Genomic DNA, 15,733 nt, shown 5'->3' with positions numbered 1-15,733 from the left:
CTGACCACCTGCCACAACGACCTGACCTGCCCTGACCACGATCTCCGCCTGACCCCTGCCGGTACCTTTGCCTTGTCCTGACCACCTGCCACAACGACCTGACCTGCCCTGACCACGATCTCCGCCTGACCCCTGCCTGTGCCTCTGCTGAATAAAGACTCGTTCCTGACCTCTGCTGGAGCTTCAATAAACATCTTGAACTGTGACGCTCGTGTGGTCCTCGTTCTGTCTGATCCCTGACAGTGTGGAATATTCCTTTCCCCAATACGATTGAGGTATCTTTTAACTGCTCAAACGGAAAGTTGAGAGGGTGTGTTCTTCTTCGTCGTGTTTTTCTTCTTCTGTTGTTTATTGGCGGTTGGCAAGCAGCTTTCGGTGTGCATTTGCGCCATCTGTGAAAGAGAATCTAAACACTTCAATACTTTATTTATAAGTCCAGTTTTTCTTTGAAAAGAAAATATATATCTATAGAAACATGTCCCGAATTTAATTATAAAATATTAGCAAGATTGAATTTGATCTTTTCCTGTTTAAATTGATTCCGGGTGCGTTCTTTCAGCGGATGCTCAGATATGGTAATGGTAATGGTTTTATTTCATTTGAACATGCATCAGATTACAATTGAATGCATCACATAATCAGTTCACAGTTCCACATGTCCAAAAGGAGTAGGACGAAGCAAAGCTTATTAAATCCTACCCCTCCATCTGGTACTTTTACAATCAGTAACTGTTATATTTGTTCACTTCCTGCTTTCCTAATATTTAAGTTGTTTTTTTAGGTTTTTTATTTTTGTCACGTACCGAAGTACAAGGTGATATGACCATCCAATGACATAATGGGTACCATAGTAAGTGTCAATATAGTGATATGTATAGCACATCATGACTGGTTCAAGACTCTTCATCCTTGTATTTAGCAAACATCAACTGCTTGTATTGTTTCTGGAATTCGCTTATAATGGAGCGACATGACGTAACATGCAGCTCGAGACGTTCTTCAGTTTGTTTGTGTTTTTGATCCAAACTGAATTTCAAGGCTGGACGAATGAAAAACTCACAATACGGAGTTACTCCAACAAGTGAACAAAAAAACTTGTCGAAGCCGGTATCAGGTGATGTTGAGATTGGAATATTCCTTTCCATGTATACCATTGTTTACAGAAAAGTCATTCGGAAAGATTCCATTCGGAAAAAGGAAAAAATTCCTCATGTAAACGTAGCTAGTGTTGGAGACTTCTTAGTTTAGCATCACCAGATGGCAGTAAATGGCCATGGAATGGAACAAAAGCAACCGAGGTGCTCCATTAAATAAGACTCATTATGACGAATGACGTTACTACTGCATTGTAGGAATTTACATCTTCATCTGCTGATCTCAGTGATAGCGTCGTGGGGCAGTACCTTCCCACAAAGGTGGAGGTCATCAAACAAATCCAAATATTAGTCAACGACAACACAATTGAACACAAAAAGCTGCAGTTTTTACGCTAAATGCTTAATTCAAGCAAATAATACACTGTATTCAACCATGAAACTTAATTTACCTTAATTTATATATTTGTGTATAACCGTGCTTGAGTGAGGCTGCAAAATTCAAACCGTAAAGTGAAGAGGAACGACTCTATTTCGTGATTAGCAATGAAAACGCAATGAAAAACTCAAAAATTGAGCATTACTACCTTTTGTAAAGGTGTCATTTTTGGTGTAGTGACATACGGCAGTATACCCGATTAGTGTAAGTGCATGCAAATGTATTTTTAAAATGGTTAACAGTGTGAAGTAAAGTTGACGGAGAGGTACAAATGAATACATTGATTCAGTCAGCTGCTGCGAGCGCATTAGCTTTCTCTTACTTCCTCATTAGCAAAGCCTGTGTTTGCTGCTTCAGTGATTAATTTCAGACAAAAAAAAAAAAAGCGTGCAGAACAGCATCCGAATTAGGTCAGAGCCATATTGATCACCACCTTGAAATATGCGGTGCCAAATTTGTTTTGCTAATTTATTAATGCTCTGCTCGCTATGCTAATGTCCAGTCATCCATGCTATGATAGCCACTCTGTCCAAATGAGAATTTATGGCTGTAGGAACAAGCTTTCCTGGATCGATAAGATCCAGAGTTGGGTGTATAAATGGCAGGCGTCTTTCTCTAAAAGTGCAGTTTTGATGCATTTGTAATGAAGGCCAAGTGTGTGGATGCCAGCAACTTGGCTGTAGGATGAGTGCGGTTGTTCATGCATCCTTTCTCTTAAGTGTCCTCCTCCATGTCTCTGACTGACTTTATGAGAGTAAACTCAAGGTCTTAACTGGCGGGAATTGGGGGGGAAAAAAGCCTGATGGTAGCAGCATTAGTAACGGAGGGTTATTGATCAAATACTTTATTGATGCACTGCATTGAATATGGGCGGCACGGCGGTCGAGTGGTTAGCGCACAGACCAGGGTTCAATTCCACCCTCGGCCATCTCTGTGTGGAGTTTGCATGTTCTCCCCGTGCATGCGTGGGTTTTCTCCAGGTACTCCGGTTTCCTCCCACATTCCAAAAACATGCTAGGTTAATCGGCGACTGTGAGTGTGAATGGTTGTTTGTCTATATGTGCCCTGTGATTGGCTGGCGACCAGTCCAGGGTGTACCCCGCCTCTTGCCCGAAGACAGCTGGGATAGGCTCCAGCACCCCTGCAACCCTCGTGAGGAAAAGCAGTAGAAAATGAATGAATGAATGAATGGAATATTAGACTGCATTCACAGACCAGATCAAAACTAAAAGAAAAATAAACAGCTACTTTGTGCTGCAGTGGTGTGGAATCGAGTCATGTGACTTGGACTCTTGCCCAAAGTCAGCTGGGATAGGCTCCAGCATACCCCCGTGACGCTTGTGAGGATAAGCGGCATAGAAAATGGATAAAGTTTACTTTCTTTTTCTATGTATCCTTTACTGTACAGTCTTTGGTCACATGACAGAAATACCAGTTTGAATGCTAAGCGAACCAAAAAGTATTTTTGTTTTATTTTCCGTACTGAACCTCAAGTGTGAACACAGCCTTCGTGTGCATTTGATCTTCGGGGGAATCCTTGGAGCAGGAGAGAAGTGTGAGTGGGTTTAAAAGCAGATTTATTTCCCTCACCATATTCATACTGCAGCACAAACACATCCCAGATGCGTCTTGGTTACGCTCTCCCTCCATGAACTTGCTTGCAATCTCTCATCCGCCCTCGTCCTCTCCCGCCCATCTGTATGCCGTGTTAGGTGGGTACGGGGAGGGAGATAACAAAAGTGGCGGCGGTGTGAAAAATGGTGGTTGTTAACCATCTGACAGGGGCTGTCTCCCCAGAGCTGTAGCCTCTCCAAACAGCCTTAATGGGAAACATGCACATGGAGCGGCCAATGGACTTGTTTAAAATGTGTTCTATCGTGCCGGGAGGGAAGACGCATTTTAAATGAGCTCATTTTGGACATCTTAGAGACAGCGCAGGAAAAGTGAGGGCTTTTTTTTTCTGATGGGTGAATTTTATGCTGCTCGGCTGGAAGCGGATCGGAACTTCCTGTTTAACAGCGTGTTGAACAACAATCTGTTCAAGGGCTCGGCATAAAAACTTCACAGTTTTCCACGTTTGCAAAGGCCATACATGGATAAAAATAAGTCCTTTTATAACTGTTCTTTGTAAAAAGTTAGAAAAAGACATTCATGTCTTATATTCAGGGTCGTCTGTTATGTTATGTTCGGTTCAATACAATTTTTCGTTAATGATGAGATCACTGAAGCAGTCATTTAACAGAGTAGCTAATAAAAAGATTTTTTATGTAATCTACCATTATTGTCATGTTATTTGAGTGATATTTAAAACAGGATTGAAAAATGAGGGGTTGCATTATATTATACTCTCATGTCCTCCTTCACTATATCCATAAACCTCCTCTTTGGTCTTCCTCTACGCCTCCTACCATCTCAGTCTGGCCTCTCTGACTTTATTTCCAAGGCCTCTAACATGTAATATCCCTATGATGTACTCCTTCCTGATCCTATCCATCCTGGTCACTCCCAATGAGAACCTTAGCATCCTCATCTTTGATACCTCTGCATTCATTCATTCATTTTCTACCGCTTTTTCCTCACAAGGGTCGTGGGGGGTGCTGGAGCCTATCCCAGCTGCCTTCAGGAGAGAGGCGGGGTACACCCCGGACTGGTCACCAGCCAATCACAGGGCACATATAGACAAACAACCATTCACACTCACATTCATACTCATTCATTCATGGACAATTTGGAGTCGCCAATTAACCTAGCATGTTTTTGGAATGTGGGAGGAAACTGGAGTACCCGGAGAAAACCCACGCATGCACGGGGAGAACATGCAAACACCACACAGAGATGGCCGAGGGTGGAATTGAACCCTGGTCTCCTAGCTGTGAGGTCTGCGTGCTAACCACACGACCGCCGGATACCTCTGCAGTTTATCTAAATGTATGATTTTGAAAATAGATTATTCATATTATATGAACTACTATACTATATATACTATATTAACATAACTATTTCTGTACATACCCTGGTGTATGCATCGGTATGAGCAATGCGATACCTTGTGTTGGGCACTAAAGCAGCACTCAGTAAGTGAACCAGCATGTATTTTCCCAATAGATATCCTAAAAGACAAGTGCTTTACAGTCTTTGCTACATATCCATACGAGTGGAGAAATGAAATGGTTTGCATGTTTCAGCCTATTGACTCCCCATTACACCCCAATTTAAACCGACAATTTTCCCACAGATGCATTTGCTTCATTCCGAGCAGCTGCTGGCTTTCAGTTCATTTTGCTATAATGTCGACTTGACTTGCCTCTTTGGATCGCTATTCATGAATTTAAATGAAGAAAATACATGTTGCCTCAGTTGCACAGTATATTTGCATACTGATGTCAGTCTTGCTGCAGTGCTACATTGATTATAAGTCCTCAACTGCATTCGCCAGCAAAGTACTGTCACAGGTCCAATATAGAAAATACAGTAGAAATATGTTGCAGTGAAGGGTGCACTCACAAAGCCTATGAACACATATGTAAAACAAGATTGTTTCTGGGACTACTACCTAATTCACTGTATCGCTCACATTGTATTGATACCCATTAGTTGACTAGTACCGTAAAAGCCAAAAATAAAACGTGTATGTGGAATTGTTAATACTATACTTCTTTTTCCGCTTATGTAACAATATATATTTTATCAAAGGATTGTGTGAGACCCATGTGCAGCGTTATTCACCGTGCAGTGTTTTGTCGTTATTAGATAATATTGTACTGACCCAAATCAGCATAGAAGACGACAATGAGTACAATTGATAACTCTGCTTCATTGATTAGCATTATCTTAAAATCAACATCATGACTTGCTGACAAAGTGTGAGATATTTTTTCTTCTAGCAGAATAAAGAATCATTCAGAGAAAAGTCCTTTCGTATGTATAATTGTCTAGACCCCAAATATAAGACGACCTCTTTCTGAATTTTTAGGGTTCAGTGGTTGTTTCCCCTCACTTGATTTCTGTCTCCTGTACTCGTTCCTCATCAAGATCCTCGATGAACTTATCTCCCTTCATCCAGTAGATGAGCGGGCTGACGTCTCCGCTGTAGCCGAAAAAGGCCCGACACGTCAGGTTGAGAGCTCCTCCTGCAAAAGACCAAAGACCACATTCAAACATCTCACATTTACGATATATTGTGTTTGTTGGCCAACCTTAGAAAGACATTGTGAACATATTTGAAACTCAGCCACGGACTTCACATGTTTACATGCACATCGGTCTAATTCCTGCTATAGTTTGTTCTCTCCAGTTTTACACGCACAACCTCTAGTTCTATCACGGGTCAAACAAAGCATGGTTTGTCGGTGAGAATAGCAAACTTTTATTCCTTTTCTGGTGTATTTAATGTTAAGGTTGCACCATTAGTTCTCCACAGAGACTGGCGCATGGGTAGGAAGCCTATGCTGCTGATCGATCGACTGAAGCACATGCCAGAGGGATCTGGCAATTGAATAATCTTTGTGTGTTAATCCGACTTTTAAAAAGTTAATGCAGTATTTTTTTCCGTTTTGTTTTAATGGATGTACATAAATGCAGTGATGTAGTCTGCAATATGTACCATAGCTGCATAGCTGCGTTATGGTCCGGCATCATACCTGGGTGAGAGACCCTCATGTCAACAGCGCACACATAAGTGCACTTAAATGACGCCGCGCAAAATGTAATGAACACACGAGGGCACTCAACAGCTTCCTAAGCCCCCCTTGGAGACCACACGAGGGAAAGAGGGAGGCCACGGGAAGTGAGGGGAGGCTGACGACGACATTATTTTATTTAGAGCTGCTGCTTATGAAGGAAGGTCAGGAGTCTGATTGATTATCTCTCTCAACAAACAGACAAGCTTCATATGGAGGGGGAAAAAAAGGGGGGAGTGATGTGCCATTACGGACAGATTCAATAACATTAAGATAATGATGGTGTTTTCTGTAAAGGATCATCGTCATCAGTGAGGCTGATTAACGGCAAGGTCGCATATTCTGCTTCTTCTCCTCTCCAAGATGCATAGCTGAACAGAGCAACATGTAAACAACACACAGATGAGGCGGGCTCATAAGTCATGAGGGGAAGAAGGATGAGGAGGATGACGATGAGGAGGTGGAGGAGGAGGCTCCTCTAGGGAGAGCCATTGCAGTGATGTTATTTGAGAGGAATAATGAGGGGGAAATATATATATATAGGTAGAGGGCGCTGTTCTACTGCATTTGGTTGCACCTCATGAGATCACAAATTCTGCCTTTGCACAAATAACTGTTTTGACTGACAAGGCGTTCATTAGCTCTGCCAAGAAGGTTATGTATTCATCAGCATGGATTTGTCGGCACAAAAAACAACAAAAAAAGCATGTTATAATAATGTAATGCAATAATCTAATGCCATTGTCATTAACTGATGTTTAAAACAAGAAAAGGCTGATTTAAAAGTACAAAATAGTGACTCACAATCGGTTTGATATGTGTTTTTTTTTAACCGTCTCTAACGGGAAATCTGTGGGTAGCAACTTGGCATTTTAACCCCAAAGGATGAAACAAGCAGCTTCTCCCCATGATGTTATTATCTGGGCCCATCTTTGACCCCGATGTGACATCAGAATAAAATAAGATAAATGTATTTGTATATTGTGTTTCAAATAAAAGAAATACAATTAGGGGCTGCACGGCGGTCGAGTGGTTAGCGCAGGGTTCAATTCCACCCTCGGCCATCTCTGTGTGGAGTTTGCATGTTCTCCATAGGTATGAATGTGAGTGTGAATGGTTGTTTGTCTATATGTGCCCTGTGATTGGCTTTCGACCAGTCCAGGGTGTACCCCGCCTCTCGCCCGAAGACAGCTGGGATAGGCAAATGAATGAATGAAAATACAATTGGATGTACTGTACTTGTAATACAAATGTGTGTATTTGTTTCTAATTGCTTTGGACAGCGTATCACTGCAGGCATAATGTTGAGCTTTAGTAATGACAGTAATGATTCCAATGCACTCCAGGGCCAGTTATCTATATTGACACCTAAGTCTCTCAATGATTGCATGAATAATGACTGAAAAACCTGTAAATGAAGTGAGAAGCGGGGCTCACAGTTCAGATAAATCATCAAATTCGGGACCACTGGTTGTGTGGTCAACCTATTTAACAAAATCGATCATCCAGTGTGGCGACCTTTGAAAGCCTTCCCCTACCACAAACATATTCTGCAACTTTTTTTTGTCTTTAAGTAAAGTTTTAAAACGTGCATGCATGGAAGACGTCGGAAACTACACAGGGTGTAGCAGTGATAATGTCTGTGAGGAGCCCTGGTTGACATTTCCAAAGTTCAACAGCCTCTCTCTCTGAGCTTGGTATTTGTGCACAGTCGGGTTCTACAAGCGGCGACAAGCTGCTCCTACAGAATATAAACTACTCACGTGCACACGCTTGCATGTATAGGCTTGGGTGCGGTGTGCTCTTCGCTCTGCAAACACTTGATTTGTGCAGCAAAACATGCAAATAAGCGACACACTGTGCAGCTGCATGTGTCACAGCTGCAGCATATCCCTTCTCTGTTTATCAGCTGTTAGTTAATCCCACACATCAGTTGAGCAAATTAGACGTGCCGTGCCGCATGGAAGCCATGACCCCCCTCTGAGGAAGTCTTCCGCCGAGCACAATGGGAACGCAAGGAAATGATGGAGGGTCTCATGCTGCTTCTGGTATGGATGAACATGAAGCTTTAATGCTCCCCTTTTGTTGCAACCACAACATTCTAGGATGAGAAGATGATGACAACACCACAAAAGGGGTTTTGGGCCATTACACCCGTTCCTTTCCCATTCACCCTTATGATATATAAGCAGTTACAGATGTGTTTTTTTTATTGCAGTGGCGAATTGGGATTTTTTTTTTTTATTACTCTGCCACATTTGGCTTTAGGGAGGAACTCAGTGGCAAAAGTGATTGTATCTCGCAATCAAATACAAGCACCTTAATACAATATAAGCCGACTTCCCTTACGAAAAGAAAATATATTTATCAATATATTACTTTAAATATATTGTATTATATTATAATATATAATTTTTTCATTATATTTTCCAATACATTATATATTATAAATACATGGAATAATATATTTTTGTACATATATTATACAATATATTATATATTCATGTAATATATAGCAATATATTGCAGAATATACAAATGATTGCCGCTTTCAATATATTGAAATATATTAAATCCAAATATATAATATGTGAGTTTATATATCCCAAATTATATGCAATTTTATATATGTAAAAATATAGTCCTTTTTTGGTCTTGATCGCGAGATATTTTTTATATGTATCAATAAGTACACATATATGATCTATGCATATATTGCAATATATTGGAAAATATAAACATAAGATCCCATATATGGAAATATATTTCCTAATACATTGCATTATATTTGCCATTATACTGCAATATATTTTTTTTTCGATAAGGGTTTCCCTGTCCTTTCTTAGTTTTTCCGCTCCAAGTTTTCTAAATATTTGCTTCCCTAACACTGCTGTCCTATAAAAAAGCTGCCGGATGTGAGGCGTCTCACAAAATAGGCAATAAATAAACAGCATTATTACATCACACTCTACATTAAATATACCTCCAACTCCCACTACTTGCAGACAAATCCAGTCAGCACACAGGCGCAATAACGCCAAAGTTATTTAAAGTGCCACTTCTATATCTCTCTCTCGCTGCACCCTACACAAATATTGTGTAACTACAGCTGGGGTTTAAATCGATGGGGAGGAAAAAAGCGGCGGCGAGGCTTTAGAGAAGGATGTAGAAATATTAGCCAGGCATAGATGGAAGGCTGCTTTACATATGGTTCACATGACTCGGTCATTAGCCTGCGGGCCAGAAGCGCTACAATGCACAGGCGGTTTAAAAGTGAGCAGATGGCGAGACCGGGACAATGAGGTGAATAATTTGCACACTATCACGTTACAGGGTAGGAGGAGGCGGAGTCTTTTTAAATCCCTCTTATCTCCTGTTGCAGTGCCATTGTTATACTATTACTGTTAAAACCAGCGGCCTGTATTAAGAGTGAGCTATATTAAACCAGCCAAGCTTCACTTTTTAAAGGATGCTGAGTGCTAAAAGCCTGTCCTGAGAATGAGGTTACGCACGCTGCTTTAGCCTCTTTTGTTTTTAGCTTTTTAGTAGTCAGTGCCTACTAAATGTTTATTATTGTTATTCATTCATTCATTGATGGCTGCTCTGTGGCCTAGTGGTTAGTGTGTTGACCACAGACGTGGAAGATATGGGTTTGTATCTGGCATTTAGACATCTCCCTGTGTGTGTGGAGAGTTTTCTCCAGGTACTGCGGTTTTTCCTCCCACATTCCAAAAACATGCTAGGTTAATTGGTGACTCCAAATTGTCCATAGGTATGAATGTGAGTGTGAATGGTTGTTTGTCTATATGTGCCCTGTGATTGGTTGTCGACTGCCTCAAACCTAAAGTCAGCTGGGATTGGGCATTTTATTGAAAACAAAAGTTTGCTGCCGGTTATCATTATCGATTACTGATTATCATTAAATTTGGTGAACCCATCCATCCTGGTAGGACACAAGACACACAAAAATGCCCCAAGAACCCATGTATGAAAACAAACAGGATATATATATTTTGGGGCAAAAATCAGGAGTCATTCATTCATTTTCTACCGCTTTTTCCTCACAAGGGTCGCGGGGGTGCTGGAGCCTATCCTAGCTGTCTTCGGGCGTGAGGCGAGGTACACCCTGGACTGGTTGCCAGCCAACCACAGGGCACATATAGACAAACAACCATTCACACTCACATTCATACCTATGGACAATTTGGAGTCGCTAATTAACCTAGCATGTTTTTGGAATGTGGGAGGAAACCGGAGTACCCGGAGAAAACCCACGCATGCACAGGGAGATGGCCGAGGGTGGAATTGAACCCTGGTCTCCTCGCAGGAAATTTTTTTTTTTAGTATTTTTTACCATCGCTCTCCTTCGTTTTGCATAAATAAGATGAACACACATTCCAGAAACAGGCACTTCAAGTCAGACTTGGCAAAGTTGATAGTTTATAGTGTTCATATTTACTGGATATAAATGCTGCATTACAGGATTTGATGTGAAGAAGTATTCCGTTACTTGTGTGTGTGTGTGTGTATGTGTATGGAACAGATCCATGTGAAGTGCGTGATTGACAGCCTCCCCATGGCTAAGAGGTGGTCACGACACCTGTTGAAGAGCCGGGGCTAAGTTACCTCCTATTTCTGTCCGTCTTCTGAAGCCGTTTCCGCACGTGACGTGACATACTTGAAGTTTTTTTTTGCCAGGAGTGTGAAACGCGATGTCTGTCGCGCTCCTGTTGCGCTCCTGTTGCGCTCCTGTTGCTTTCCCCATGAAAGGGAAAGCAACCTCATTGCGTGGCCAATATATGGTCCCGAACAGTGGAAAAAAACGGCTTTAAAAACCTGCTGAAAACGATGGACTCACAAACTTTTTAATTTACAATTATTTAACACAAATGTAGAAGGAAGTTAGACAGATAGCTGCTAAGCCCGATGTGGTTGACACATTGGTATTCCTGCCACAAAATAAGTACATGCTTGTGTTTACCAAAAAAATACTAGTTTAGTTTAAAGTATATTTGAATGCTGGCATTTTAATATGTCCTCTTAAACCAGGCACGCCTTAATTTCCTTTTTTGGTCCATATCGCCCAGCCCTTGGTTTTAGTGGTGTGGATTAGTGGTTAGCGCGCAGGCCTCACAGCAAGGAGACCCGAGTTCAATTCCACCCTCGGCCATCTCTGTGTGGAGTTTCCATGTTCAAAACATGCAAAATTGGCGACTCTAAATTGTCCATAGGTATGAATGTGAGTGTGAATGGTTGTTTGTCTATATGTGCTCTGTGATTGGCTGGCGACCAGTCCAGGGTGTACCCCAAGTAATGCCCAAAGACAGCTGGGATAGGCTCCAGCACCCCCGCACCCTTCAGAGGCTAAGCGATAGAAAATGAATGAATGAATGAACTAAATAACTAACTAAAGAAATAAATAACTACCTGGTGCACCACGTTGATATAATAAAAATACCAACTCAACTTATTTACTATCAAAATAACCGACCGAATATCAAAACAATGAGTTTATCAACTAAAGGTGTATTTTTTTTAATTATGTCTTCCACAATCAGGAATCTGCATTTCAACTAAATCTCTCTCTAGCTGGCTTCTCTGAACTAGTTTGCCAATCAGAAGGCTAAAAAAGTTTTTCTTTCCCAGTCGAGGATGAGGAAAATGGAGTGGCGAGATGAAAACACAATGATGGAAGATCGGCCGAGTGAGAAGACAAGAGAAAGAAGATATGTAGCCGCACATACGCCTAAAGTCAATGTCAATTCTCGTTTAATCTCCCTCCTTTTAGACTACACTGTGAAAGGTCCGCTTCTCTTTCGTAGGCTGATTTTTTGGAGTTGTTTGTGCATCAGCAGTGCTACAGTCACACACTGTGGTGGTATGGAGGGGTGGGGTGGGGGGGGTGGGGGGGGTGGGACAACAATACAAAGTCATATCACACTCCAGAAGATATAACAACTCTATTTCAAGGAGGGCAGCGACTGACACCAGAAGCTGTTCTGTCATGTTCTGGCCCTCAAAATGCATCTATAGGAGCTCCACATAAACACAAAACAAACTTGACACTGTAACAACACAAATATTATGACAGTTAAAATGTTTTATCTGAAGTGACACCCTGGCAGCCAAAGCAGTGATATCCTTCTTCCCCACGAGATATAAAAGCAGCTAACCTGCAAGCGATGCTGTCGCTGGTTTTCGCAGTACGGGGCTCATGTATAAAGAAAGCTGCTTTGTGCCGTGTTTTGCCTGCAGTATCTAAAGGCTGTCTGCACACGTGTTCAATAACGGGAGATACATCCATCTGTGTAATTAAAAATTGATGGATCACTGTTCACAGGTGCCTGTTGGGGAAGTCCCCCGGTGCATGTTGAATAATTACAATAATCCATACATTTTCTTCACGTAAGGCCAACATTTGACTTTATTTTGCTGGTATTTAGAAGGGAGATCGGTGCCCCATCACCACATTTATTTGTGCTGGTTTGCAAGCTCCATTTTCTGGACCACTTTTCCTCACAAAGGTCGTGGGCATGCTGGAGCCTATCCCAGCTGTCTTTGTGCGAGAGGCGGGGTAAAACCATTCATTCACATTCATACCTATGGACAATTTGGAGTCATTAATTAACGTTGATTATTAATTAATTGGAATTTGGGAGGAAACCGGAGTACCTGGAGAAAACCCACGCATGCACGGGGAGAACATGCGAACTCAACACAGACATGCCTGAGCGGGGAATCAAACCCGGTGCTAACCACCGTCTGCGCGCTAACCATCTGATCTGTTTGAAAAATGTCTCAGATACTTTTTAAGGACCTTCTACAAAAGCACCGGTCTTCTATATTGCAGGAGCACTCTGCTGTTTTTAAGGATCTCCTGCAAAACACAAGTCAAAGATCCTCTATATCAGACGTCTCTATCCATCCATTATCTATACCGCTAATCTTGATTATCAATTTAGAAAATGTGATTATTTTAAAAATTCCACAGTGCATGTTTATGTTGTTTTGTTTCATTGTGCTTCAGTGAGCTGTGACATTCCCACTTTGTTGGATGGCGCTAGTCGCTAACTTTCTCCAATGCTGCACGATCACTCCTGGAAGATTCTCGAAGAACACAGTATATTACAAAAACAAAGATCATCTATATGAAATAAATCCTCAAAAAAAAGTTCATATCAGTCTTTCAACATCTGTATTTCGCTGGCCGTAGGTTACCATGACAACAAGCACAGCAGTGCTGGTTAGAGGCGGGCTAGGATTTAGTGCTAAAGACAGGAAGTGCGTGCACCAGCGGCAGGCAGCAGGATGCAAGACAGCTCTAATTTGGCGGCGAGCCAACAATCTGTGTCACCACAATGCAGCTTTTTAGCACGTTTTACAATGCGTGCTGCAAATCAGCGCCCGGCCTTGTACTCACTGCGATTACAGCAAAACAGTGGCAACGTTTACTGTACACTGGACGGCGGATATAAAGGACAATTCCAAATGAGCTCATATTTCATCTAGAGTGGCCCTCAGTAGAACTGAGACCTTCGCCAAGGCTGCACAATCCTAATTTGGGTCTGCACCAAAACATACATCTTCATAGATGTGTTCAATATGCTTTACAATCGATGTGTTATTGTTTGAGAAAGTGAGGGATCCACTCCTTTGTTTGTTTGGATCATCTCCAAAATGTAATGGTCCTTGGCCCATTCCCCAACCATCTACAGCGATACCTTCGTTTCTGTTAGCACGTCTGACAAAAAACAAACCGGAGGACTTTTTCCCTACAAAATCATCTAAATCTGATTTATCAGTTTCATTCATTCATTCATTCATTTTCTTCCTCTTTTTCCTCACAAGGGTCGCAGGGGGTGCTGGAGCCTATCCCAGCTGTCTTCGGGCGAGAGGTGGGGTACACCCTGGATTGGTCGCCAGCCAATCACAGGGCACATATAGACAAACAACCATTCACACTCACATTCATACCTATGGACAATTTGGAGTCGCCAATTAACCTAGCATGTTTTTGGAATGTGGGAGGAAAACCACGCATGCACGGGGAGAACATGCAAACTCCACACAGAGATGGCCGAGGGTGGAATTGAACCCAGGTCTCCAAGCTGTGAGGTCTGCGCGCTAACCACTAGTCCGCCGTGCCGCCCATTTATCAGTTTCAGACACACAAAAATAGTTACTGTATTTTCCGGACCAAAAGATGCACTAGAATCTAGTGCATTTTATGGTTTATGTAATTAACCCTTAAACAATGTGCACCGTATTATTAGGCACATGCCAAAACATACAGTCTACAAAAATAAAGGCAACACAAGTTAATCTTCTCCCAAATCCATCCCCAAGTCTCCATCTTCTGTATCTGAATTGAACCGCTGGGCAATTTCGCCATCAAACGTGCCGGGTTCCTTCTCATCACCGTCGGACTCAGTCTTGTTATCAGGTGGCTGTTCAGCAATGATGCTGGCTTTCACCAAAGCTCGGACAACAGTGAAAGCAGATACCTTAGCTCAAGCCTCCACAATCCATTCACATATGGTGGCTGCCTCCCAGTCTTAGTAAAGGTGTGTTCGCCGTCTTTAATCCCTCACTCTCACGTCGCTCGCAACTTCACTTTGAACGGCCTGTTTATACCAATGTCCAGCAGTTCTTTGTTAATCCTCCTGGAATGATGGCAAGCTTTGAATTCATTTGCTTCACTTGGTTTTTCACACTAGCAGAGAGATGGGCACAAAGTTGGTTTTGCAGCGGAAATGGTCCGACAGTCAATCAAGCGGAGCTCTTACCCAGTCGTACAATTTTTTTTTTACAGATTTTGAAACAGTGCACACATAAGGCGCATTGGATTATTGAAGACTTTTGTTGGCAAACAAGGCGAAGAGTGACGAGGGAGGAGGGGAAGGGACACGGAGATAGCAAAAGTGTTACACTACATATGTCAGTGGTGTTCAAAGTGCAGCCCGGGCGCCATATGTGGCCAGGCAGTGTTAAATTGAATAAAATTATATTAAATAAGAGCTGGCTGCACAGTGTTCGAGTGGTTAGCGAGCAGGCCACACAGCTAGGAGACCCGGTTTCGATTCCCTGCTCGGGCAGAGTTTGCATTTCTCCCTTGTACTCCGGTTTCCTCCCACATTTTAAATGTTAGGACTGTGTTAAAAATCCATAGCATTTCAGTATGTGGAATCAAACTAATGAATGGATTGAGTAAGGACCTCAAACAATGCACAACGATGAGCCAATTCAAGAAACAATACAAGCAGTTGATGTTTGCTAAATACAAGGATGAAGAGTCTTGAACCAGTCATGATGTGCTATACATATCACTACATTGACACTTACTATGGTACACATTATGTCATTGGATGGTCATATCACCTCCTACTTCGGTACGGGACAAAAAAAACAACAACCTTAAACTATATTAGGAAAGCAGGAAGTGAACAAACAGTTACTGATTGCAAAAGTACCAGATGGAGGGGTAGGATTTAATAAGCTTTGCTTCTTCCTACTCCTTTTGG

General features: G+C 42.0%; 1 protein-coding gene across 6 annotated transcripts in view; it reads right to left on the bottom strand.

The window, feature by feature from the left end:
- Positions 1-15,733, bottom strand: part of il1rapl1a (interleukin 1 receptor accessory protein-like 1a) — a 249,207-nt gene that overhangs the window by 19,567 nt on the left and 213,907 nt on the right. For all 6 annotated transcript variants that reach the window (XM_058082067.2, XM_078795163.1, XM_078795164.1 and 3 more), the window contains one exon: positions 5,531-5,663. In XM_058082067.2, coding sequence (XP_057938050.2) covers positions 5,531-5,663 — 133 coding nt within the window. The remainder of the gene's footprint in view (positions 1-5,530; positions 5,664-15,733) is intronic.

Source organism: Doryrhamphus excisus, linkage group LG12 (genome assembly GCF_037039965.1).
Source record: "Doryrhamphus excisus strain RoL-2023G ecotype Guam linkage group LG12, RoL_Dexc_Guam_v1.1, whole genome shotgun sequence".
In the NCBI taxonomy this organism is placed as follows: Eukaryota; Metazoa; Chordata; class Actinopteri; order Syngnathiformes; family Syngnathidae; genus Doryrhamphus; species Doryrhamphus excisus.
Note: the sequence above shows the minus strand (reverse complement) of the source record. Positions and strands in the feature narration are given on the sequence as shown.